The sequence below is a fragment of the Tursiops truncatus genome, chromosome 12 (assembly GCF_011762595.2).
Source record: "Tursiops truncatus isolate mTurTru1 chromosome 12, mTurTru1.mat.Y, whole genome shotgun sequence".
NCBI classification, from domain to species: Eukaryota; Metazoa; Chordata; class Mammalia; order Artiodactyla; family Delphinidae; genus Tursiops; species Tursiops truncatus.
The window spans coordinates 15,150,739-15,178,676 of NC_047045.1; the positions used below are offsets into that span (position 1 = coordinate 15,150,739).

The 27,938-nt window shown below is 41.8% G+C and overlaps 1 protein-coding gene across 7 annotated transcripts; it reads right to left on the reverse strand.

The window, feature by feature from the left end:
• Nucleotides 1-356: 356 nt before the first annotated feature.
• On the reverse strand, nt 357-27,705 carry ELOVL4 (ELOVL fatty acid elongase 4). Of its 7 annotated transcripts, XM_019929336.3 has the most exons (8): nt 27,327-27,705; nt 21,275-21,400; nt 17,324-17,450; nt 10,967-11,154; nt 9,495-9,575; nt 6,152-6,323; nt 4,942-5,069; nt 357-2,419 (listed from the first exon to the last, which is right to left on the reverse strand). In XM_019929336.3, the coding sequence occupies exons 3-8, from the start codon at nt 17,343-17,345 to the stop codon at nt 2,144-2,146; spliced, it is 867 nt and encodes a 288-aa protein (XP_019784895.1). In that variant the 5' UTR covers nt 17,346-17,450; nt 21,275-21,400; nt 27,327-27,705; the 3' UTR covers nt 357-2,143. The 7 variants fall into 7 exon arrangements, with proteins under 7 accessions (XP_019784895.1, XP_019784896.1, XP_019784900.1 ...); XM_019929337.3 differs by lacking the exon at nt 21,275-21,400; XM_019929341.3 differs by lacking the exons at nt 17,324-17,450; nt 21,275-21,400 and adding an exon at nt 15,394-15,483 and having other exon boundaries at nt 27,327-27,700.
• Between the last annotated feature and the right edge of the window lie 233 nt (nt 27,706-27,938).

The window sequence follows — 27,938 nt, forward strand, 5'->3', positions numbered from 1 at the left end:
CACTGTGCCGTACACCTGAAACTAACACATTGTTAATCAACTCTACTCCGATATAAAATAAAAAGTTAAAAAAAAAAAGTTTAAAGTGACAAATGTACGAATTCAGAAGAAAATGATATGTTTCATGTCTGGAGCCAAAAGTTCTTCCAAAGACAGCTAAGTTTTAAAGTAAAAATACGCTACCATAAAGGAATAAGCTTTTTACCAGAAATTGTTGACACCCAAGTTCTAGTTTCATTTCTTTTCATTAGAAATTGGCAACAGGGGAGAATTTAGAATATTAACAACTGAATCAAATAAATAAATATCTAGCAGGTAATTTACATTATAATCAACTGATTAACCAAAAAAAAAAATCATTTTTCCCACAGCAGTAGTATATTTATTGTGCTGAAATCAGGTAGCAGGGAAGGAATAGCTCTGGGGAACCAGTACAGAAAGCTCACAAAGATTTACACATCTCTAGTCATTACACACTGAGCAGCAAAAACAAAAGTGTTGAATCCTCTTAGACCAAACTATTATATACGCGGCAAATTGTCTGTAATTCTCATGTCTGCATGCCTTGGGGGGAAAGAGTGTAATTTTAATGCACAATAAATATTTTCTGGTTTACAAAATATTCTGAAATACTCTGCACAAACAGCATTACATCCTGCACATGCAGTTTTGACATGTTAAAGATACTTATACTTAGAAATATTCATGCCTTTTTTTTTTTCTTTTTGGTCACATTTTCTCGAACGATCCCTCTGCGATACCCACTAGCAATTTAACCTATGTAATAAGACAGGGTGCAAGTTCTTTCCTAGTGAATTTCCAGTTGTTTTTTTATATTACATGAAACACTTCCTTTGTAAACAGCAAATTTCATTTTCTGATTCTGGCTACTCTCACTTTCGTGTTCATCTTATGTCTTAGCAATTAACACTTTGTAACCATCAAGCACTGAATTTAATGATCTTTAGCACCAAGGAGTCAAGAATATTGCACCAAAATGGGTTTACACTTCATATCTAGTTACAGATAAGATCTTGCAACTTTGTCACAAGAAAAGTATCACTCCAAAATTAAACACGTTAAAAGAGAAGGATAGTTTCACAGAGAAGCTTGCTGGACACTACTTGTAAAAAAACACAAAACAGTGTTAGTGAATTTGAAAGTTAATATTAAAATCTACATTAGAGGACTCCTTGATTTTTTAATTAAAATTTATTTAATTTTAACTGTTCTTTCCAACAGAAGAGGTAGGTATATTTCCACATATGAAAAATCGGTAACAGCCACAAATCAAAACAAGGAAAGCCTGATAAAAATCAACATACTGTCTTCTAACAGCACATAAATGTAACTATGATGTTACTAATAGAGACATGAGTTGTTTCATGTTCCAATCAGACAATAACCTTAATGTTTATCATATATATCTGGTAGTAACAGGAGTATTGAAAGGCTGCCTTTTCATCACAAAAATTGTTTCCCACAGTGATCTGTGCTGCAGGTCACGGTGACCTTTGAGTCGCCGGGCAGGATTTTACTGTAATTCTTATTTTCCCCAACACCATCATCATCAAGCCTCTAAGAGTCTACAGAGATCATCAGATTTTTAAAATTTAATTCCAACCAAGAGGGTATCTTCAGACTAGAGGTGGAGAGATTTGACCACTCCAGTCAGCAAATGAATTCAAACGTGCACGTTTTAAAGTAGCTGCGTTTCCAGTTTGGGACCAGAAGAGGGAAGGTAACTGATTTTCATCAGTAGGTAAGTAGCAATTTAGCCAAAAAAAAAGGCATAAAGACCATGTTTCTGTGATTATCAGTCTGAAGAATGAAGAGACATGAAAACTCTCATACATTGTACACATGAATATGAACAGGGAGAGGGGCCTCCAAAGTCACGTGATGATTGCTTTGGTCTGACAACATCAAGGCTAATAAAAAAAATGTTTAAAATAAAAACTTCATAAATAAAACATCTGGGTGTTGTATTTAACACTTTACTCAATCTAAAGGTCACTAATACATAGAGCACGTTTGTCTTTTTCTCCCTATCCCCAAACCCTCATTTGCTTCTGGTTTCCCTGAAATCGTATGTGAAGTGGGAGCTTCCTCGCTGTCGACACCAGGTAAGGCCCAGTTCACTTTACTCTCCTTTTGCCTTTCCATTTTTCTGCTTTCTTCCATCTTCTACCACTAGGTGGTTTTCTGATTTGTTCACACCGTTTGCTGAAATACCATTCGCAGCTGTTCTTCCAGTTTTGGCTTTCTTAGGCTCTTTGTACGTCCGAACATAGAAGTTTAGGAAGAGACATATGAAGCTGACTGCATAGGCAATGAGAGCCCAGTGCATCCATTTGGGGAAGGGGCAATCGGTGTAAAGGGACAGCGCTGTGTGCCCAATGGTCACGTGGAACTGAATCTGAAAAACAAAACAGCGCAGGTACGTTTACTGTGGGCAGCAAGCAGCTCGTCACGACCTCAGCATCTTCTGTGCGGCTGAGCCAGGCCCATGCCGTCGCCCCACGGTCCAAGGCTTAAGAGTTCTCTGGTTCCTCCTTACTCAGGCTGCTGCTCAAATGACATGTCCTCAGCTAGGGCTTCCTGCTAAGACTCAAGTACCTCCACCCAGAGGGTACCTCCATCCCTTTAACCGAAGGGTTCTGTTTTGTGTGGGTTTTTTCGTTTCATAGGAATTGTGTCTTTTGCATCTGCTGACTTCTGGACTGTCCACCTCTCCACCCGGGTACAACTGAGGGCGGGGCTCTGCGTTGGTCTCCATGATTCCCGAGCCCTTGGCCTGGTGTCTGGGCTCGAGGAATTATTTTTTGCATAATGTTGAATAATTTTACCTCATGAGAGGGAATATCAGTGGCCTAAGAGAGTAAAGTAGTGGTACTATATAGGCTCTTCAATTTTTGTTTTCCTCCCATTTTTTTTTTTTTTTTTTTTTTTTTGCGGTACGCGGGCCTCTCACTGTTGTGGCGTCTCCCGTTGCGGAGCACAGGCTCCGGACGCGCAGGCCCAGCGGCCATGGCGCACGGGCCCAGCCGCTCCGCGGCATGTGGGATCTTCCCCGACCGGGGCACGAACCCGTGTCCCCTGCATCGGCAGGCGGACTCTCAACCACTGCGCCACCAGGGAAGCCCTCCTCCCATATTTTTGACTGATTTCTTTCCACAAAGTTGTCAGCAAGCCGGTACATATACTTCTAAAAATGAGCTTATCAAAGTGGTTCAGTACTTGTTTCTTACAGAATAGCAGACAGGTAAATATGCATTTGAAGGGACACAAGTCTTTAAAGACTAAGATTTTTTGGTAAAATTTTGTAGATATTTGAAAATAAGTGTAAAAAGAGTGAATGGTTCTCAAGAGTTATGAATTCCATGGTATTAACAAGGGTTAGCTTTTTACAAGATTAACATACATGATTAACTGTTGTGAGAACTTCTCGCTTGGAAATACACTACCTTTCATGAAATTAACATCCTGTTTGGAAAGGGCAATTGTGGTTTCTCTTTAAAGGACAGCATTATTAATATTAATTACTATATTAAATATTAGTTTTAAAATTTATCCCATGTTAAGCCCCAAATTTCTATCAGACTAAAAAACTTTAAAAGTTTTCCATGGCAAAATCCAGATTTTAAGAACTTGATTTCACAATGGTTTTTAGGACGTGCATCACAGAAGAAGGGTGAGTGTGAGGGGCGGAATCGCTAAAGGACAGTCAGGTGCGGGCTCCAGCAAAGCAGAGATGGAGAGTTCACGTGAGTTTTGTCACCTCCTCATTTTCTTGGGACCATCTAATAATTACTGAGAGAAACGAATTACACAAACTATATAAATGGCTTACACAAAAACTGGAGGAAGCTTCCTGTAGCACTTTACTTACAGATGAATCCTGCACACCCAGCATTTCCCAAAGGTTGTGCTTCCTGTTTGGTTAGCCTATTGTTTAGAAACTTAAAGCAGAGATGAATAATCTTTCCAAATGTGATTCCACTGTACACTGATAGAACTGTGTACGTGCTATGATTAAAGCAAATTATAATAAATGCCAAGGCTTAAGAACAGCTACCAGGTTGGTTTTGGATTTCCAGTTTGGCTACTGGGCTAGTGCTTGGCTTGGAAGGTTGCACTGATGCACCCAGATGCTACAAGAAGTCCTACTGGGGGTAGGTGCTGAGAACTGCCTGCTCTGAAGACTAGCATTTGAGAATACCGAGCTCTGCTCGCTAATGAGTGTGTGTCGGGGAATTAAGAGTTCTCTGGTCCTTGGTCCCTTCCTTTTCTTAAATTTAATTAATTTTTAATTTTTTGGCCGTGCCATGAGGCATGCAGTATCTTAGTTCCCCAACCAGGGATGGAACTCATGTCCCCTGTGGTGGAAGCTGCTGGACCGCCAGGGAAGTCCCCCTTCGTCCCCTCCTTTACCCCACCCCTTCCTTGGCTCTGTGCCTTTCCTACAACTTTCATATTCTAAACGTACGGGATCTGTTCACAAGGATGGAAAAATGGAATAGACAACAGAAAATTTACATAAGGGCAGGATGAAGAGAGGCAGTAGTAACATTTTAAGTGGAAAAAAAAAAAAGCCTAAGAAAGAAGTTAGATTATTTTTCTAATCATAAATGAGTCTGTGTACTTTGTGGTGTGCTTAGGTCTTTACTCATCCATTTCACAAATATGTTTAAAGGATATTTCTCTTAGACAAGAGCTGAGTCTGGTCTTTTAAGGACATTTAAAAAACGAGTGGCCATGACCACTAGGTCTATGAACAGGTAGCTCAGAACCAAACAGCCTCAACTCCTATAGCTGGAGCACAGAGAAAGTCGGCTTGGTAACAGAAAATTGCTGAAAACGACTCAGTACTTTAGAATTAATTAGACTCAAACATTCTCAGTGTTTCACCAGAAAAAACTTTAGAAGCATTTAACTCACCAGCTGCAGCATGGTCAGGTACCGTTTCCACCAAAGATACTTCTGAATCCATGGGCCAAAGGCGGTTAACCCGTAGTATAAGTACATAATCACATGGATGAAGGAATTCATCTGGGCTCCGAAAAATGCTTTAGAAAAACAGAGGTAATTAATTACAAGATACGGAAACCTGTATTAGGTGATAAACCATTTAGACATAAAATAAATGAATCTACATTATTTTCCAACATTTAATCTTGAGTACAGATGAGGAATAAAAGTTGTAAAATAGTTCTAATGGAAAAGCCTTCTCTTCAGATCATGCCAAGTATTTTTAAAGTTTAGACTCAGGCTTTCACCATATAAATAAAAAAGGGTGTCCTTCAAATGCAAAGGACTTTCAAAGTGGCAAGTTTTCAAATGAGGGTACTCCAGTGGTTAAGTAGGCCCCAATACAGAACTACTGCCAGTATTACTTTGCATTCTATTACTCTTGGGGAGAAAAAGTCATGGTACATATAATTGTTTAAGCAGATTTGTAAATGTTTCATTATTGCCTTTACATGTGCTGATATACATAGCTACAACAAAATAGTACTTATTTCTTAGTTTCCTAAATAGTTTTAAATGGAAGGTAGCAAGGTGAACTGTACTATTATATACTGACTTGTACCCTGAGGTACAAGTCAGTATATAATACTATAAACAGAGGAATGGTCTGTTTACAGCTCAATGATGTGAATCATCTCCAATGTACAGGCATCTGAAAAGCTGGAGGCAGACCTTGGCCAAACCGTGAATTCAGATTCTCTGCAACACTGAGAAGGCTACACACAATTTCCTTTGAGTAAGAACCAACAGGTGCACTTGGGCCTGTCTGACAGCAGGAGTGGGCTTTGGGCTTGGAGAGGAGACAAAGCCTTCAGACTGAGAAGCTGTATCTTGGTATCCTCTGGATCAGAACCACTAGAACTGTTCCCTATCAAAATATAACTTGCTATGTTTGGGATTCGTTTATGCTTATCTCTGGGGTAAATCTGTAGGTGTGAAAGTAGTCACAGATAAAAAGCTAAAGCTTTGCTGTCTTCAAATTTCTTTAAAGTGAAATTAACACAGAAATAATTAACCATGAAAGTAAATTAAATTATAGACCAAGTCAAATTCTCACTACTTTCCATCTTCCACATTTACATAATTTACTACCTGGGGATATGTTCCTGAAAATGCTCACCCTGTCCCCCTGCGACCCACTTAATTCCAATCCACCACAATGTAAACATTGTACAGTGATGATATACGTGAAGGAAGGAGACTTGGTTGTTTTTCTTCCTCAGGATAAAAAACACTGTGTCCAAATACTCAATTCCTTTAGAAATAAAGTACCACCACAGAGCAGCAGCTATCTGTAGAAAGAAAGGGAAAAAAGCATTTTACAAACACCAGAATGACACTATCACATGGTTTTCTACACATTCTAAGTCCTAAACAATCTTCACTGCACAAAATGTAGGAGGCACAGAATCATTTTTGTCTAAGTGGGTGTGAAACCTAGGCATCTATTCACAGGGAAAATAATGGGAAAGAAAGAGTCCAAATCTATATCTACACAGTGCCAACAGTTCAGAGAAAATTTTCAGTCTGTTCCATAGCTGGATGTCACCAGTACCCAACTGCTGAATGCAGAGCTGTAAACACTTTCACATTGCTGTGATTTTCAACATGGTAGAGAAACTGAGATATTTACTTGGTAAAGGTATTTCACTTGTTCATGCCTAGCCTATATACCTCAGAGATGCTTGCAAGTGTGCTCGGGTATCAACTGGGCTCTGTGAGTGTCTTGTCTCTCTCTCTCTCACATATGTTAATATGCAACAGAATACTTAATCACAGTTTTTATTAGGCAGTAACATCTTTAAAATGATAAATTGCAACAAACACACACACACAACAAATATTTCTTAGGTCATAAATATAATCCTGCTTACATAAATAAGTCTTTTCTTTTCCTGGGCTCTAATTAAGACACCAGATGGTGCAGAAAGATTACATTACATGCTGAGATTCAAGATCCTAGGATCCAGTGAGAGGTGACCTCTGTATGTATGTTTTAAAATATTTTCCAAGGATCCTACTAAAATAGTAACCTCAATTCATCTTTTTTATGTCAAGTATTTTCTATGACGTGTCCTATGTACAAATACCAAAGGCAGCGGTACGTAACTGAAATCTGTTCGTACACCTCTGCGGGTCAGGGGTTTGGCAGATGCACTCACAGCCAGGCTTAGGTGTTTCACAGCTGATAGAGACCTTCCTCATTTTATGCCTGCACCTGTTGGATGCCATGGGTTTTTGTCTGTCTGGGTTTGGCTTTTTGCTTTTGAAAAACAAAATGACAATTTTAAAGTGTAGGCAAAGAAGAAAGAGAAAGGTCAAAGGAAAATTAGTATTGTATTTACAAACTGAGAATTATTTACTGAATTTGCTTGAGTAATAATATTGTTGAAAATGATAAAGTTGTTTGAAAATAGGCTTGAAATAGGGAATTTCTCATGGCAACACTATAGTATTCACTATTATGTTAGTACTTTAAAGTATAACATTTTGGTGCAGCAAACTTTATCTAGAAGGGAAGAGATAATGTCTTATTTCTCCCCCCACCTGGGCCTCTAAATTAGCCACAACTCATGAATAGTAATAAATAATCCTTCTCTTTAGTTTGTAAACTGAATAGCTACATCAAAGTGAAGAGATCCTTCTTGGCTACATAACAATGGATACAAAAATGAGTCTTTGGGTAAAACACTTATTCTGCCACATCTCATATTAGGAGGAGAGAGCCAGGAAATTTTCAAATGCAATCTGCTGCCGCTCTGGTTCTTTCTCCTACTTGATTTCAGTTCTCACAATAGCTCAATTTTTTTTTTTAACATCTTTATTGGAGTATAATTGCTTTACAATGGTGTGCTAGTTTCTGCTTTATAACAAAGTGAATCAGTTATACATATACATATGTCCCCATATCTCTTCCCTCTTGCGTCTCCCTCCCTCCCATCCTCCCTATCCCACCCCTCCAGGCGGTCACAAAGCACTGAGCTGATCTCCCTGTGCTATGCGGCTGCTTCCCACTAGCTATCTACCTTACGTTTGGTAGTGTATAGATGTCCATGCCTCTCTCTTGCTTTGTCCCAGCTTCCCCTTCCCCCTCCCCATATCCTCAAGTCCATTCTCAATTTTTAAAGAACTGACGATTTATGAATGCCAGGATGGTAGGCTCACAATGACCAGAGTGGTATTTTTAAAACTTTATCCCCAAAATGTTAGCATGTTGTTTCGTCCAAGGGGTTTACCTAGGTTCACTCCTCAGAGAAAGCAAGCCCAGCGCTTTTCCCTTTCCTTCCCCTGGCCTGAGCAAGACCAGAGTCAGCGCTCCACCCAGGGAGAGGCTCTCTAGCGAGGTTACCTTAGCCAACAAATCTGTATAAAGGGGCTCCTCTCATTCCCTCTCAGTTGCATCACGGGTCTTAGGTTCTTGTTAACCATTTGTTTACATGACTAGTGTCTGCCTCTCCCACCTTTGCTAGAATGTCAGCTCCACAAAGGCAGGGATCCTATCTGCCTTTCCACCTGGGTCCCCAGGGCCCCCTCACACTATCTGCATACAGCACATGTTCAATACACATTTGTTCAATGAATAAAACCAACATGACAACCAAGAGGGGTGATTTTTCTTTCATCGGCGCATTATATCTCCCAATAGAGAAATGAAGACAGAGACATAAAATGGTAACTACATGAAAGCAATCTGGTGCTGGGTCTTGATGAATACTGCTATTTATATTGTCCAACCCCAATGCTAAAGAGCTACTTTTTTCCAAGGGCAGCTACTACAAATTATATTAATACATATATTACATGTAACATAAAACACACACATACATATAACATGTTATATATGCTATATAAATGTTTTATGTATATGTAATGTTTAATATGAACCATAGCACACAAGAGGAGTTCAATAAATAGTTAATAAAGTAAGATAATTTACTGATGCAGGTGACTGCAAAGTACAATATGATAACACTATATCACTAGTCTACTTTTCTGCAAAGATGATAAAAACTGAGTTTATACCTATACAAGTTGTGCTGTGCTTAATTTACTAAACAGTACATAGTTTATAAGATGTTCGTTTTCCTCAGGCTTTCTTAACAAATGAATTCAGCTTTCTTTAAGAGTTTCTATTCTTGACCGAAAAACAAAAATCTAAAACATCATCTTTATACTATACATGGAACTTCTTTTTTTATTTTTTTGAGTACTGCGTTTTAGTAATCCAACACACCTTCACTCTCACATCACCAAACGAGAGAAGATACTGGAGGGATGAAAACAGATTTTCAATTATGTACTTAAAAAAAAAAAGCATTAAAAAAAAAAAAAAAAGCATAGCTTTGTTGACTCGAAACAATCCAGTACACTTTTACCACTATACTGAGGAATGTTTTTCACAGACTAGGGACTACAATATTAAACCAACTTCTACTGATTAACAGTGTTTTTAAGGTACTTACCCTGACTTCGTGAACATTATCCGAATAATCCACACTCTGGCAAATATAGCTATATCCTGCGTTATATGATCCCATGAATAGCTGGAAAAAGGCAAGAATATTTCGAGTAAAGTTTCAGTAGATACAGCATGTATAAGCACTACCTACAATATGCAAACTTGCAAAATATTTTTAAAAGCAATAGGGTCTTAAAATTTTTCAATGCATTAAACATTTAATATGTTGGAATTTCTAAAATTTACTATCTGTCAATTTATTTTAAAATTGAAATCTAAATTTAAAATGACATGTGACATTTGGACTGAGACAGAGACTCTCTATCTCGTAATATTGAGAAACTGTGATTCATCATATGCAGCAAGAGTTGCACGGATTTCTAGTCTTGAACCAGAGTGGGTTGCATCTAACAAATTGGGTAAGGTATCCAAAGAAGTTAAAGTTTTTTATGAAGTTGAGCTTCTGTAGGCTAAGTTGTCAATTAAAGAAAGGTTTTTTAAAAGGAGCATACTTGGGCTTCCCTGGTGGCGCAGGTTGAGAGTCCGCCTGCCGATGCAGGGGACACGGGTTCGTGCCCCGGTCCGGGAGGATCCCGCATGCCGCGGAGCGGCTGGGCCCGTGAGCCATGGCCGCTGGGACTGCGCGTCCGGAGCCTGTGCTCCGCAACGGGAGAGGCCACAACAGTGACAGGCCCGCGTACCGCAAAAAAAAAAAAAGGAGCATACTGTTCTTTTCCCTAGCATCACCAGTCCAGTACTCTGGGTTCATACAGAACATTAATGAGGAGTCTCGTGGAAAACAAATTCCTTTCACTCTTACAACTTAAGAAATGGCTGTGCCAATCCAGCCTTTAGGATTTTCTTTCAAAATGCCATGAAGGATTTGCTGCTGCCCAGAAAGGTGGGCAGTGGTTAGTAGCAACAGCTGTATAACAGTTAACTCACTTCAGTTCCAACATAAAATACAATTACACTACGTAATAGGATTTAAACTTGAGATTGGTATTCTACATCTGCATATTTTCATCAGTTACCAAACCTGAAACTGCTGAATAAGAATTATAAACATATAGCTACAACTATTTACTGAGCGCTTAATATGTTCCAAACACTATGTAAAAATTATCTCACTTATCTCTGATACCCTAGAAGTTAGGTATTATGCCCATCTTACAGATGGGGAAAATGAATCTCAAAAAAGTTAAATAACTTCCAGTGTCAGAAAAGCTAGTAAGGGTTATTTTAGAATCCAGTCTGTCTGCTTCAAAATCCCACTTGTTAACAACTGTCTTACACTTTACATATGTTTCATATTTTTGTTATCCAAAAATGAAAACTGTCAATAACATAAAATTTACTCTTAGAGTAGCTAACATTTATCTTAGGGCACAACATTACAATGATAGTTTTACACATTCTCCTTTTTTAATTTGCAATAGACTTGGGGAATTATAAAGTGAACTTTAGTAAACCTACCTCTCTAAAGATAAAAAGGTTAAGCAAAACCATCCCGAAATTATAGATAATGAGCGCTAAACGCATCTGGAAAGGTTCTCGGTCCTTCATCCATTTTGGACCCAGCCACACGAACAGGAGGTAAAGGGTACTTATACAAAGCGTAGGCAACGGGGACTGCATCAGAGGCCAATTTTCCACGCGTTTATCTACAGAGAGAACATAAAATTTCTTATACAATAAATGTTCTATAAAATGAACTTATTAGGAAGCATAATGTTTCAACTTAGTTTTCCTAATTTGACCAAATACAGATTCTTAGAGGCCCAACAAAAATACATGACGTAAAAACCAAAGAAACGACCAATTCCTGGGAGTACCTTTTGAAAATGAAGTTTCATTACATAAGGCACACGTTATATGTTTTACAGAGAACCTTGAGAACAGAGAGAAGAAACAAAGCTCATTGAAAATTCAGAAGAGGCTTGGGATGAAAAGTTAATCAAAGGTTTCATAGAAAATAAATACTTTAAGGAGAAATCTGACTTTCATATTAAACATCTGAAATTTACTAGCACAGTTTGGAAGCTGCTCCATCCTATGCCGAAAGCAGGAAAAACTTAGTAAAATGAAGAGGTCTGGAGCATGCATGGAAGCTGTTCCCCGGAATATTTCTGGATATCGAAGACAAGTACAGTTATATGTGTATTAAGTTGAGGATTAAGTTAGAGATCGTTACATTTCTATAACTTAAACAGCAACCACATATTCATTTTTTTTTCCTTGAGAACATGAGTCTGCCTTTTTTCCCATGAATATAACCAACTTAAGTACTTTTCTCTAAAGCTATAAATCATTTACCTTGCATATGTGTGTGTGTGTATATATATATATATATAATGTAACATATTATTTCATTTAAAATGAATCAACTGTTTTTAAATTCAAATATGCAAACCTGCATCAAATTTATAATTGAATCTTGCCACAAATAAAACATTTCTAAGAGAAGCATGATGATGAAATATGAGGTTGACAAAAATTTACATTACAAAAGGACACTGAAGTTAATTTTTATATTTCTAAAAGCTAAACAGCATTTTAAAGGTTGTGAATCTAATGTCTAGCTTATTCTTGGTAATGCAAAACACTTCTATGTTCTATTTTGAGGAAAATAATATTTTTTTTTAAGTAAAAAAAAAAAAATTTATCTTTCAGCCAGTTCGTAAAACCTAGACTAAATGAATTTAACTTAATTGCTCATTACAATGTCCCCCTATTTAAACTGTCAGTTTTACTAAAACTATATATGCAAAATAGCTCTGGGTAAGTTAACTGTCTTTCAAAATACTTTACCTAAAAATAAATTAGTCTGTTTCTATATGCTGTCAACAGAAAATAAGATACAAGACATGAAACACAAATACAAAAATATTTAATCACATAGCTTCTGAAGTTGGGGCGTGACACAATAACCATGGTTTCTATAAAATAAGAGTTGTTAGAAGGGTGGGATAGTGACTTGAAAGAAAACAACAACAACAACCAAAAAAACCCAGAAAAACTGATTTTACTGTATCGTTTACAGAGAAGGCCTACTCTCTGTCTATTCATGGAAATTATGGTTCTGTCATTCAAATCAAAACATATTCTAGAATTAAAAATAAACTAAAGTACTTAAAAGACAGGAGAGAGAGTAATCCTCTTACAAGGAGGGGGTGACTTAAAAGATGGGGGGCTGATTTTGTTGAAGGCACTGTGCCGCTATGGTCTTACCAGTGATTGTTCCCTTTTCTTTACTGTTGTCATATTATTCTTCTGTGACCATATCTTTCTACGCCAAAAGCCAACCTAAAACATGGGGTATTCATCGACTTAGATCTTTATTTTTCTATATTATAGAAAAAAAAAAACGAATACAAACCCCCTAAATCCTAAAGCTTGGCTGTACTTCAGGTGACTAGTGAAGGAGCTGCCAGGGAGCTCCACCTCCATCCACAAACTAGAGAGAGGGCAGATGCTACTTTTCCCATGGATACAAAGAGCAAAAGGACTCTGTTATGAGAGAATCTATGTAACAGAGACAGGAAGATAAATCCACCTGTAAGGAGACTATAATTTCTGACATCACGGATTATGTCTTACTCTTTTTATTATTACTATTTTTTTTTGCGGTACGCGGGCCCCTCACTGCTGTGGCCTCTCCCGTTGCGGAGCACAGGCTCCGGACGCGCAGGCTCAGCGGCCACGGCTCACAGGCCCAGCCGCTCCGCGGCATGTGGGATCTTCCCGGACCGGGGCACGAACCCGTGTCCCCTGCATCGGCAGGCGGACTCTCAACCACTGCGCCACCAGGGAAGCCCTGTCTTACTCTTATACACACAGAATTCCTCTTGACTTCAAAGGCAGTTCTGAGCAGCAAGCAGGAAAAAACTAGGGAAATGGGGCCAAACTTTCCCCTAAATCAAGAATAAATAAATAAGCTTCTTCTTTCAGATGCACAGTATGAGTAACTCACTCAACAGAGGTATTTTTTTTTAATATTCTCAATATGTTTTTCTTTTTTTTTTAACATCTTTATTGGGGTATAATTGCTTTACAATGGTGTGTTAGTTTCTGCTTTATAACAAAGTGAATCAGCTATACATATACATATATCCCCATATCTCTTCCCTCTTGCGTCTCCCTCCCTCCCACCCTCCCTATCCCACCCCTCCAGGCGGTCACAAAGCACCGAGCTGATCTCCCTGTGCTACGCGGCTGCTTCCCACTAGCTATCTACCTTACGTTTTCAACAGAGGTATTTAAAGAGACACAAGTAAGAAGCTGAAGGTCTGATGAGATGAAGCACTGACAGAGGCCAAGAGAAGGGTACAGAGGTGGACGGCAGCAGACAAGGAGCAGCAGACGTATCCGAAAAGGCACAGGAGGCTCCATCAGTAAACAGCCGGGCTGAGTTTCAACGCCAGCTCCGCAGCTGTGGGTAGGACCTTAAGGGCATAATCGGTCCTCATCTCCTGACGGAGAGATGAAGGGGAACTAGATTAGTGCTTCTCCAACTTTAATGAGGAGAAGAATTACCTGGCGGCACAGTTACAGTGCAGGTTCTGACTCAGCAGCTCAGGGTACAGCCCATTTTTAGGAAGATTTTGCATTTTCTAGGAAGTTCCAACTGACTCTACGCCAAGAGCGTCATGGACCGTCCTTGAGAATCAGAAAACTAGGGGATCCATTGGGATTTTTTTTTAAAACTTTTGAAAATTGTTACTTTTTAAAATAACAATTAGGAGGAAGAATGGAATTGAAGGTAAGGAAAACTGGATCAAGAAAATAGGCAGTTTCCGCTGGCCAGGGGACCCACCTCTCACGGCCAGAGTCCCTGCACGCGTGTTCCCTTACAGGGCATCACATGGTCCTGTAAACTTCCTTAAAATGCCATCTCCCTCAAGGCAGGGCTGGGTATCTCGCTCTTGTATTACCAGGCCTGCTGAGGCGCCTGAACATTTATTTGATGAATAAATGAGGAGTAGATCTTTTTTTTTTTCATATTACTCCCTTATTGTCTATCCCTTCAGTGAAACCCAACAGTACAGTTACTGATAGTCGAGGTTTCTTCAGAGCCCAGCAGCCCTTTCCCACAGCTCTTCCCAAACCTCCTCCACGCCAGCTCACAGCTTTAACCTGGAGTCAGTCAACACCACCCCCTCCCAGTACTGAGAGCATGTGTGCTCCACGGGGCTCAATGTCTTTACCACATTGCCTTCTCCAGAGAAAAAACACAACACCCAACAGTGCAGGTCATGCCTTCACTTGACAAACACTTAACAGAGCCCTATGTCCAGCCTATAAAAGGCGACATTTCACACCATATCCACCTCACATTAGCCCTCCAGTTCACAAGGGTCAGAGAACTCTCAAAACTTCTACCCCCAATGATTATCACAGAAGTTGTAGTCATCGTCAGCAACGTGAGTCACAGTACAATAGCAACCTCCACTCTGTGATAACATTTGCATGAAATTTCTCCATGTCTTTGCAGTTATCTGTCTTTCTGAATTTGTGTGCATTAATATTTCTATCTGACAAGATAGCCTACACTTCTTTTACGTGTTCCCTTTTCCACGAAAAAGAAGGACTGAGTAGGTCACAATAGTATCAAACGATGATATGAAAATTCACCATTACTAAACAGTCCCCCAAGCCTCGAACCAAAAACAAGTGATGGCAGATTAGGACAGTAAAGAAAAACCACGAGTACCGAAGCTTTACCTATTTTATATTAATAATGAACTATTTTATATAAAATAATGAATTATCCAGCTTCTCATTAACACCAATGTTTAAATGACATTTTTTATACGTTGCCTTTCTTCTAAGAAAGATGTGTGCACTTGCTTACTTTTTTCTTTTGGCTTTTTTCCAGTTTTATTGAGAAACAACTGACATACCTCACTGTATAAGCTTAAGGCATAGAGCCTGCTGGTTTGATTCACATAGACTGTGACATGATGACCACAAGAGGTTCAGCTGACATCCGTCTTCTCACATAGAGAAAATAAAAAGAAAAGAAAGAAGAGAAAAAGGAAAACATTTTTCCTCCTCGTGATGAGAACTCTTGGATTTACTCTTAACAACTTTCCTATACACCACGCGGTCGTGTTAGCTACAGTCCTCACGTCGTACACCGAACCCCTAGTGCTTATCTCATAACCAGAAGTCTATCCCTTTTGACCACCCTTCCTCCAATGCCCCGTCCCATCACCTTCCACCTCTGGTAACCATAAGTCTGACCTCTCCTCCTGAGTTTGGTGTTTATTTTTTTTAATAACCTTTTGAAGGTAAATTAAATCCTCTATTCATTTGAGTTACACGGAATCCAAATGTAGATTAGGCATATTAGAGTAAAAGAAGATATATTTCTGGTACACTGTCAATACCCTAATCCTACACAGTTATGGGTGGGATTCCATACCATGAATTTATTAGGAAAAAAAAAAAAAGAAAACTTCTGTTGAAACCCTATCCCTCCCGCCACCACCGAAGTCAAATTCTGTCATCAAGGAATACCGAGATTCAAATGGGTTTCACGTAACACTCTTGGGAATTCTCTCTTTGAAAAACTCTTCTTTTTGGTGGGGGTGTGGGGGAATCAATATGGTAGAAATACAAATTGGACTCCAGTCGATCTGTTTGCCAAACTGTCTTCTCTCTATATTTCATATTATTAATATGTTTATCAACAGGTCTGTGCCTTCATATCTTGATGATTTTGCTCTTATTTTTGAGCCTATTTAGTAACAATTTTAAGCCTTTCATGTTGCACGGAAGCCTTGATCTAAATCAGATGTGTAGAATTTTAGATTTAGAAATGATCCCTTTGTCTCAAAAATGAGATGCAGAGAGGCCAAGAGACTTGCTGGAGAAGGTGGAGCAAAAAGCCTCCTGTGGCCCAACAGCTCCTCCAGGACCACTCAGTCACCATGCCCACTCATTCTAAGGGAGAAATGCTCCCATCAATTTCTTCCTAAATTACAGGTTTAAAGAAAATTTTCCAATAGAATTGTGCCTGTCAGTCATGTTCCTTCAGGAGAAAGAAAACAAGAGGGACCTACAAAAGTCCTCTTAGCGGAAAGAAGGACAAGAGATAAGCAAACCAAGGCGCACGTTTTCACGGGTGGTGCATCTGGCAGACCTGGTCCAGGATCGTGATGCTTTGGGAGACGTGACACTAAATGCTGGGGAAGGACCGAGGATGCCTGGCCTGAACCAAGGAGGCCTCATCAAATACTAAAGAGCTATCAGACTTGTGCTCTATTGCCAGAGGGCCAGTGAGAAGAGCTTTAGGGAAATAAATTACGCCTAAGTTCAGAAAATTTCTAACCATGGGGTCTCTTCTTCTGTAAGTAGGAAAGCTGTCTCCCTTGGTAATGAGTTCCCTCTCTGAGTTTTAAAGTTAAGCAACCCTAAAGCTAAATATTATAGCAAATCAAGTTTAGGAACAAGAAACTTTATTTCAATAATAAGAATTACTAAGACACATTACCTTAACCTTCCAGACCCTTAAGAGTTAACTTCTTTCTCAGGAAAGAGTTTCCACTTAGAACATTTTGACTGTTTCATAAAGCTCACGCCCAGTGGGACTGATTTATTTACAAACATTAGCCTGGATAGCAATCACACAATTTTATCCATGTTAAAAGGCCATGGAATGGTTACACAGCCGTATGCGTTTGTCAGAACTCACGAACTGATCCTCGGAAAGAGTTCATTTTATCATGTATAAATTTACACCTTTATTTTAAAAATGGGAGGAAAAATGGTCCATCTGAAGTGGGGCTTCCCTTGAACACCCTCCACCAAGAGTCTTTTATTCCTTACCTGATTTATATCTTAAAATCATCCAGCATGGTATACAGAACAGCTTTTCAAGTCAGACCCTCCATCCTTTTTGAGCTAAGTGATTTGCAACAGGTTATTTGGCCCCTGACCTCTCAGAATTCGCCAGCTATTGAGACAGACCTCTCAGAATTCGCCAGCTATTGAGACAGACATGAAAAATCAATTGCTTTGCAGGACGATGACAGCAATGTCAGAGGCCAGTCTGAGAACAGTGGCAGAGCAGGAGAGAGGCGACGAGGGCAACTTCCAGAGCTGACATCTGAACTGCTCCTTGAAGAAAAGAGGAGGGGCTTGCCAAGCAGACAGGGAGGGCGGAAGGCTTTCTTGCAGAGAGAACCGTATGTATAAAGAGCCCCAAATGAAGAGATAAGGCACTTATTTTGTAAACTAAGCAGGCCTGAGGTACAGCATATGTACAAGCAAAGATGGCAGGAAATGACTAGAGATTTACAGGTCAGATCAGACCTGGGAGAGTCTCACAAACTATGCTGAAGACGCTGGAACTTATCCTGTAGATAAAGGGGAGATGCTTCATTGGTTAGAAACAGGAGACCACATTCGGCTTTTAGCAGATCATCACGGAGGCAGTGGGAGATGGACTGAAGGGGAAAGGCAGGGAAACCAGCTGGATCAGTGGTTCTCAGGTATCTGTCTGTTGCTAGGCTGCCCGCAGAAGGATCATCTGCTTGTTAAAAATACAGATTCCTAGGCTCCACCCCAGTATCTACTGTTCCCCTGGTGATGCTGACGGGCAGCCAGCCTTGGAGACCACTATAATGCAAGAAATGAGGGAAACCTGGATTCGGGGGCTGCACTGGTGATGGAAAAGATAGGCAGATATTAAAGTCACGGGGGCACAATCTACAGACGTGGTGGCTGACATGGACGTGAGAGGTGAGAGTGAAAGAAAAGTTCAGGATTACCCCCAGATTTCTGACCTGCCTGGTGGCACAGATGGTAAAGTCATGGATCCAGGACAGAGCATAAAGGAAGAGGAACAGATCTGGAAGGAGATGATAAGGTGCATTTTTTAAAATTTATTTATTTAATTTGGGCTGCACTGGGTTTTCGTTGCTGCACGCGGGCTTTTCTCTAGTTGCAGCGAGTGGGGGCTACTCTTCATTGCGGTGCACGGACTTCTCATTTCTCATTGCAGTGGCTTCTCTTGTTGTGAAGCACGGGCTCTAGGCGTGTGGGCTTCAGTAGTTGTGACATGCGGGCTCAGTAGTTGTGGCTCACGGGCTGTAGAGCGCAGGCTCGGTAGTTGCGGCGCATGGGTTTAGTTGCTCCGCGGCATGTGGGATCTTCCCGGACCAGGGCTCGAACCCATGTCCCCTGCATTGGCAGGCGGATTCTTAACCACTGCACCACCAGGGAAGTCCGATCAGGTGCATTTTTAAACAGCTTGTGTTTGAAGCACTCATGGGACACCTAGGTGGAGGCATCCAGTAGGCTCTGGAACTGCAGATGACTGCCAGGGCTGCAGACGCACAAGAGAGTCACCGGCAGTGAGAACCCCAGCAGAAGTTCAGGTCACAAGGGAAAGAGCGCATAGAATGAGAGAATAAAAGGAACAAAGATTGAACCCTGGGGGACACTTAAGGGAAGAGTGGGATCCGTGGCTGCGAAGCAACCAGAGAGGAAGGAAAAGAGAAAATGATGTTGTGAGGACCAAGAAAGTAAGGTGTTTTGAAAGCGATGGGGTGGGCGACAGACGCTATGGATGGAGAGTCAACTGTTCTCCCCTCTTCTTTTTAATGAGGAAATAATAACCATCTCACAGGGTTGATGGGCGATGGTTAAATGGGAGAGTTCCCAGCACACGTGGACACCGCAAAGCCCTCCTTCCGCTGCATCCCGTTCCCTCTGCACCCATGCCTCCACACAGGTGTGTCCTACGTCAGGGATCATCTGAGCCCCTCCTGCTAAGAGTCAAGCCCTTCGATGTCTTCCAGGCCTTTTCTTCCTGACCTAGAGGAGTTCCCTAGGTTCTGGATATGGGCATTCAAGTCAGACTAGCAACCTGACAACCCCAGCTTCCTCATTTAGCAGCTGAATAAGCCTCAGCAAGTTACCTAGTCTCTCTGGCCTTACGGGTGATGACAGGGTTGTTGGGAGGAATAAGACACTGCGTGTATAGTGTCTGACACAGAATAAGAGCTCAATACGTGTCAGCACTGTCATTATTACTGACAATAATCAAACCACTAAATCCTCCTCTGTCCCAAGAGAAGAGTTAAACCAAATTAAAGAAAAATTACCATCAGTAATTTTTATGTTCTATAGAAAAAAAATATAAAGATTAAGTTTAGACTATCTAAGCCATTGTTTTAGGAGTTATTACAAGGATTCAATAAAATGGCCTTAAGAGAACATGTAGTCTCAAACCTTCTAATTGTACAGGTAGAAATATGAGCCCCAAAGAATCAGGAATAATTTGCCCAAGACCATGTAAAAATGTAATAATTTGCCCTTGGCCATGCCCAAGACCATGAAACCACCTGCAGAATAATAAACTTATTCTCTAATGTTACTGTTATTATTTTTGACAAAATAGTTAACTCTGGGTTGTTCAAGGAATGTGTGTATCATTAAATGGGTACAGAATTATAGCAACAAGCACAGTGCTCTGTCAAAACAGGTGCTTAAATATCCGTATCCCTTTGTTTTTCTATTCCTTTAACTATTTCCTATGGAGCAGATAAGAGACAGTGAAAAGGACTAAATAGTTTTTGTTTTTGTTTTGTTGTTTTCGGTACGCGGGCCTCTCACCGTTGTGGCCTCTCCCGTTGCAGAGCACAGGCTCCAGACGCGCAGGCTCAGCGGCCATGGCTCACGGGCCCAGCCGCTCCGCGGCACGTGGGATCTTCCTGGACCGGGGCACGAACCCGTGTCCCCGGCATCGGCAGGCGGACTCTCAACCACTGCGCCACCACGGAAGCCCAAAAGAGGACTAAATGTGAATCTGTTATTTTCACTACTTGGGCAGCACCAGTAACAGTCTTGCTGGGAAAGATTGGCATTGTTGCACAGAATGTGGTTTTTCAATTACTTATCAATATATGTTTGTTTGAAATTGCTTTACCTATTTAAAGAATTTTTTAAACTTCCATCTATATGCAGAATTTAAGAGCCGGATGAGACCTTAGAGATTACCTAATTCAACTCAATTAAGAGATGAAAAAAGTTGAGTTGGAAAAGCAAAGGGACAGCCCCAAACTCTCACGGCTAATTAGCGGCAGATCTGGGGCTAAAGCCTCGGTCATCTAAACACAAGTCCAGGATCTTTTCCATCCCCTACACCAGGCTGCCCTCCTCACTCCCACACACATCACAAGGCTTCCGCACAGACTATGAAGAGAGAGGAAGAATTACATCTGATTTTATATCTCTTGAAAGTATTTCGTGCTAAGTGATTTAATGGTTTGATTCCTTCATTAAATTTAGTCAACATCAACTGAATTTATGACTACCTTTAAAAATGATAAAGATCATTTTTAAAACTCTCTGTAATTTAGTGTAGCCCAAAACCTTATTAGTATTTAGCAACCAGAATATATCACTATTTGAAATTATACTGGATTAAGAGGGTTGTATCAAATCAACAAATGTATGGGCACTTCCTAGTGTTGGGGAGAAAAATACAAAGTGAAAAGATAAATAATAATGAAGGTTAAAACAGTACAAGACAACAGAGTCCCAGAAGGAACAGCACAAGGATGTACATGAGCAATTGTTTAGGATGATGGGATCAGATGCAGCAATGAGCTGCTCCGGGTACCACGACGGAGAAAGGCTCCGTGTGGGAGGGAGACTGAGCCGGGAGGGTCTTGGTGACGGGCACGTGTGGCAGGAGCCAGGGGAAAGGGCAGTAAAGGCAAGGGCAGTGTGATAAGGGACGTCAAGCAGACGTGCACACGTTTTACTCACGGGTGAGTTATCCAAGTTGGCTAGAGCTGCACGTCTGTGGGCAGGGAAGTGCTGACTGACCAAGTTAGAACGGCGAGCTGGAAACTGGTTTTGAAAGGCCATGTATTTCTTCCTCCCTTCTCTTTTCTAAAAGTCAAAACCCATATGATTTTTTAAATATATATTCTAATACAGTCTCATTCTAAGGTAAAATAAAACAACAGCACCTTAATTGAAAAACGTCCTAATAATGAAAAAGAAAAAAGAGCCATGTAGCACGAGAAAAGACAGATGCTTCTGTTACCCAACTCTTCTGTATGTGCTAATATATGTCTAATTCAAAATAATAAGTGACTCAATAAATGTAAAATAATACTTATGTTAATAATATTAAATCATTCACTAATGACATTATCATAGGACAAAAAAAATAAAACATCGAATTTTAAAAGGATGATCAACTTCTTTGTGGCACTTAAGATCACAAAAGCACTGCCTGATATAACTATCTACGTAATTCTTAAAACCTTGTTTCCCTAACCCAAAGAATCTAACTGTATAAAACTGTGTCCTGGGGGCTTCCCTGGTGGCGCAGTGGTTGAGAGTCCGCCTGCCGATGCAGGGGACACGGGTTCGTACCCCGGTCCGGGAGGATCCCACATGCCGCGGAGCAGCTGGGCCCGTGAGCCATGGCCGCTGAGCCTGCGCGTCTGGAGCCTGTGCTCCACAATGGGAGAGGCCACAACAGTGAGAGGCCCGTGTACCGCTAAAAAAAAAAAAAAAACTGTGTCCTGACACTAGTTTTAGAATTTGCACTGTTTTCCCCTTCTGGAATTCCATCTGTGATTGGATGCTTTGCTACATGCTGCTGGGGAATGGACAAGAGCATCAGACATTAGAATCCAGGAGTCTGCCACCAAAAACCACTGGTGAGGGAAAAAGTAACAAGAATCAAACAAACAAACAACCCTAAAATGGCAGGGACCTCCTAGAGGCTTCAGGGAGGTTATGAAGGAAGGATAAGACCAGGACCCCATTGAAAATGCTGCCTAAGGGAGATCCCACATTAGAAGATGGACACGTTCCACATATTTGTCTTTAATTAACTGCCTAGAACTTAGAATGTCTTTTCTCAAAGAAACATTGAGAATGGTAAGTGAGTTTCCAGGCTAGGCCAAACAAAAAATCTGTTTTAGATAATAGCGTAGATAAAAAAACTCTAACTGTGACAAATAACAAAACCAACGTAACTATAATAGATGATATTAAAGACCCGTGCTCCTCTGGGGCCCGGCAATCTGTGGGACAGACCCTACCTATCTGAGCTGAGTTAAACATCCCCTCGCAAGCCAGGCTGACTCACTGGCCCTTAAACTCATTCCCAGTTTCCATGGGTTTTTAGTTTTGACACCCCTTTCCTTAGTCGACCTTTCAAATACTCTCCCCAACAGTACCCACATGAACTTCACGTGGTGAAACAGCTAAAATAATCTAAAGGCAGAGCCCGTACATTCCTCTCACGACTCAAGACTGCAGTACAAGTAGAAGTGGAGATGAGGAGGGTAGAGAAGCAATCTCCTGACCTTCCCTAGGCCCCAACTAGGCCTGACTCTGACTCTGATCACACTGCCTTCAGACCATGATGCCAAGGAAGGTGGAATGGCCGTAAGCTGCATGGGGCGGTGACCGAGTGTCCTCATTCTCTCCCCGGAGCCCAGAACTGTGCCTGCACAGTGGCAGGTGATGAGGTAAGAAGGAAAGATTATACAAGCCTAGCTTCTGAATTTCATCATCATCCCACAGGAGTCCTCCCTCCTCCTGAACCACTCATCCCCTTCTCCCTTCTGCCGCTCCAAAGTGAGGGTAAGGCCAGCTAGACTGGCCTTTCATGCTCTAACTTCAACTCCCAAGTAGACACTCATTTTTCACCCAAGTCTAGGGGGCCATATGTGTGAACAGAGAGCAGTGTCAAAGTCCCCCACCAAACACACATGCATGTACAAACATACTCCAAGAACAATGGCTGTTTAAAAACATGTGGTCAATGTACACAGTGCTGTATTTAAAATAGATAACCAACAACGACCTACTGTATAGCACAGGGAACTCTGCTCAGCGTTATGTAACCTAAATGGGAAAATAATTGGAAAAAGAATAAATACATGTATATGTATAACTGAATCACTTTGCTGTACACCTGAAACTATCACAACGTTGTTAATCAACTATACTCCAACATAAAATAAAAAGTTTAAAATAATTTAAAAAAAAAACATGTGGTCAAAAAGAAATATGGTAGTTCAAGAGACATCTGGCCTTATTGTGGGCATGCTGGCTACTAACTTTCTAGGATGTTTCTATGTTAATGTCAGTTACACAAAATGGTACTAATAAGTATTTATTAAAATAATAAATGCAACGGAAAATATAAGGTACAATTCGGGTACAAGTGGGTATTAATAAGTTGGGGGTATTAAGACTCATTGGTTTTCAAATTTTACATACAATTCTTCTTGAATGGATGTACACTTTGAGCCTAGGACCCCAGTCCTAATAATTTTAATGTACTCATAAAGTGAAAAAATAGAAGAAAAAAACACAATGACATCAGAGTACCTACTCTCATGCCACCAACGGGTATAAAAATGTCCTATACCAGTCTATAGTTTCCTATATATTATAAAGCAAGACTCACTTGCTTGTTCAAAATATCTAAAAATATAATATAGAGAAGGGAAAATTTATTTTTGCTGTTTTTCTAAAAGTACAGCTCTTTCAAAGTTTTGACTCCAATGTATTAATGATGTAGTAAAAGTAATACTTTGTGTTTATACACTGTGGGACATAGTCTGTATTTGCTAGATATGTGTCTCTGAAAAGCCCAATTTTTTTTTTTTTTTTTGCGGTACGTGGGCCTCTCACTGTTGTGGCCTCTCCCGTTGCAGAGCACAGGCTCCAGACGCGCAGGCTCAGCGGCCACGGCTCACGGGCCCAGCCGCTCCGTGACATGTGGGATCTTCCCGGACCGGGGCACAAACCCGTGTCGCCTGCATCGGCAGGTGGACTCTCAACCACTGCGCCACCAGGGAAGCCCAAGCCCAATTTTTATACATTGCTTTGGACATGTTTTATTAAATAACCACCATTTGGGAGACTTCCCTGGTGCTGCAGTGGTAAAGAATCCACCTGTCAATGCAGGGGACATGGGTTTGAGCCCTGGTCCAGGAAGATCCCACATGCCGCGGAGCAACTGAGTCTGTGTGCCACAACTACTGAGCCTGCGCTCTAGAGCCTGTGAGCCACAACTACTGAGCCCATGTGCCACAACTACTGAAGCCCGCGAGCCTAGAGCCCATGACCAGCAACAAGAGAAGCCACCAGCCCCCATTTACCACAACTAGAGAAAGCCTGTGTGCAGCAACGAAGACCCAATGCAGCCAAAAATAAAAAAAGAAAAGATAAATAAATAAATTTATTTAAAAAAAACCACCATTTGATATAACAGCGCAAAATGGTATTTTTGCAGAAACTGCCCTAGGGCAAAAACCTTTGGGCTCATCAAATGTACTCTACAAATGTGTAACTATTCCTGTTCTGAAAGTCCAAAGTAGATAAGAGTTAGGCAGAAAACTTTACACTTAACTTTACACTTAGGCAGAAACCTCAGTGGAGAGAAGTATTTAATGAACTGAAAAAACAGAAACAAAGAAGCACACAACTACAGTGTGAGGATGAAAGCACTCAAGGGCACAGAGCCTTGCTCATTTCTTTCTCTCCCTGAATGATCTGCATTCTTTAACCATACTCACAGCTATTTCTCAACACCATCTTTCTCTCTGCCCACTTTTATCTTCCCCTCTGACTCATCGACTTCTTCTTCAGCCTCATCTCATAAGCTACTTTTCTACTTTGAAACTCCTTCACCCAGATTTTCATGAAACTATAGCAAGGAGATCCTCCTGGAATCAGAGTAGTGCAAATGAATCAAAGACCGGAGAGTGGGGCAGACCTATTCTGCCTGAGTCTGAAATAGCCCTCTTACACAGCAGCAAGGTAGAACCCACTAAGCCTCTAAGTTGGCTAAGAAATACCATCTACCTACACTAGGTAGCTCATTACAGGAAGCAAGGAAGCAGTCTCAGGTTTCGTAAGTGGATAGCCAGAGCATGGGTGAATACCTTCCCTCTGATCTGCTAGTGAGAGGTCACTTCGTTCTAGTGGCTACTCTCACTACTCCGGCTTGGCCCTCAATATTATATTATTTGCCCTTCACAGGCTCGTGGACAGCTTTCACATGAGGCAAGTGCACAAAGCTTCCCGTTTCATTTGTGATTTTTTTTATACAAGCATCATTAGGAAGGAATTAACCATCACAGAAAGGCATATTCTACCTTTGCTGTCAGTTGCTCTGCGACTCCAGAGGTGGGAAAGCTCTGAGGTAGGAAGGGAAGACAGACAGGAATGAGAACTCCTGGGTGTGGCTGGCTATATGGAGATCTGAGGACCTTGACGAGGCCTCAACTCTGAAGCATGCAAAGTGCAATTATCTGCCAAAGAGCTTGCCTGACGTTCAGCTCTGTACAATTGTGTCGTGGGAAACCCTGATACAATGTTTAAATAACCAAAATCACAGAGATGAAGGGAAGGATACATCTTTCCCAGTTTTTGTAGGTATAGCAGCATAACCTCAGCATACACTACATAGAAGAGAGACTTAAAAAGGAACGACTCCATTAAAAAGTGCTTTTTAACCATTTGCAAGTGCAACAGCTAAATAAGTAGCTTATTTCTCAAGGTCAAACTTGAGATCTTCTGAAAAAGAATACACTTTGCTAAAGAAGTTAAAGCCATATCAATGCCAAAGAATCATTTTGTCTCACACATAAATAATTCCAGCACACCTTTTTTTCCACGACATATATCCCATGTATTGTACTGTGTTCATGCTGTAACCACTGTCCCATTGACTCTAACAACGAACACCAAACTATAGGAATATATTTCCATTCCTTGGGAAGGGAGGCACAGTCCTAACATGTAAGGTTAACCTCCTCCGCCGCTGGGATGCAGGGCAATACTGCAAAAGGACTGGAAATGGCAAAACATAAGATCATTTCTAAAATCCTGTTAGCTTAACTGTTTATTTCAAAAACTTGTAAATGCTTTAAACCCAAAAGTAACTTAAGTAAATGAAGAAAACAAATGGTAAAATATAAAAATAACATATTAGCACAACTCTTCCCCTTAGAAAAGCTGCCTAGCTCAGCCAACTAACCATCCCTGTCAAACTGCAACACTGAAAGGGAAAAGTTTGCCAATTTAAGACAACTGTATACGTGTAGGCTTCTGGGACCACCTCTAGGTGCTGCTGTAGAGACCCCTTTCCTAAAGATTCCCTACTTCTTTCCCGGTGTTTTAACCTTCTCCCTCCCCCTGACCGCACTGCACTGCGCAAAGCCATCACAGACAATCACTTCAAGCCTATCTGTTGTTGAAAAAGCCTCGGAAACTAACCTCCTCCAAGGTTCAAGGAGCCGAACAATGGCTTTTGACTTTTCATTCCAAATTATATTCTAGATGGACGAGCTAGACAAGAAACTATTAGCAGATGTGTCAAAGCAACCAGGAGGCCAAAAAAAGCAAAAGGACAGCGACCACTGGGCCCTCTGCCCTCCCGAGCCATCTCACCGACGGAATATTGCTAAATGTTAAAAATGATCCCTGTGCAAAAGAGAAGTGTCAGAGCTCGGAAGATGTAGGACCACAGGGTGGGGCGGGCCTGCGCCGAGCTCTCAGCAGCACAGACTCCATCTGAAATGCCAGCTCCTGCATCCGAGAACCTGACGAGAGATGGTGGAAGCTCAGAGGAAAACCGGGCAAGCGTCGAGGGGAGGGGGAAGAATTAACGTTCGGATCAGATTAACCAGTGCCCTAGCGCGGTCTCCGCGCCCGGCACCTCCTCGGATCCGCAGCATCCCAACAGCCACAGGGGGCGGGGGCGCTGCCGGGCCGGGCGCTCCGAGGCCGGGGGCTGGTGTCTTCCGCGGGGCCAGGCGAGGATGGAGAGCTTTACCTGTGATGGACAAGGTCCAGCGGTAGAGCTCCACGGTGTCGTTGAGCGCCGTGGACACCACGTTCAGGACGCTGCCCGGCTCCGAGTCCAGGAGCCCCATCGCGGCGGTGAGCGGGCGCTGGCGTTGGGAGGAGGAAGCGGAGACCCCGCGGGAGGATCGACCTCCGAGGCGACGGCGGACCGAGCGAGCGGCAGCCGGCGCCCCCTCTAACGGCGGCGGCCCAGCTGCGTCTTCTCCCCTTCGTCGGGGCGCCGCGGCGGCGACGAGCCGGGCGAAGGAGAAGGTACCGTCAAAGCTCCCGGGGGGAGGAGGAGGTGGTGGAAGTCCTGCCGTGAGTGCCCGGTGCTGCACCCGTCTGCCGCCACGCGCCGCCGCCGCTCCAATCTCCTCGGCCGGCGTCACGTGGCCGCGTGCGGGGAGGAGGGGCCGGCGCGCCCCTCCTCCCGCCCGCGCGCGGGGACTTTGCGCAGGGATACTGCGGCGGGGAGGGGCCTGCGGGAGCCGGGGCCGCGCAGGCGCTGGCCGTCGCGCATCACTCGTCCTCGCCCTCTACGCATGGTCTGGGTTGCGGGGCACCGCGGCCTCCCCTTGCCACCTCCCCCCGCGGGTCT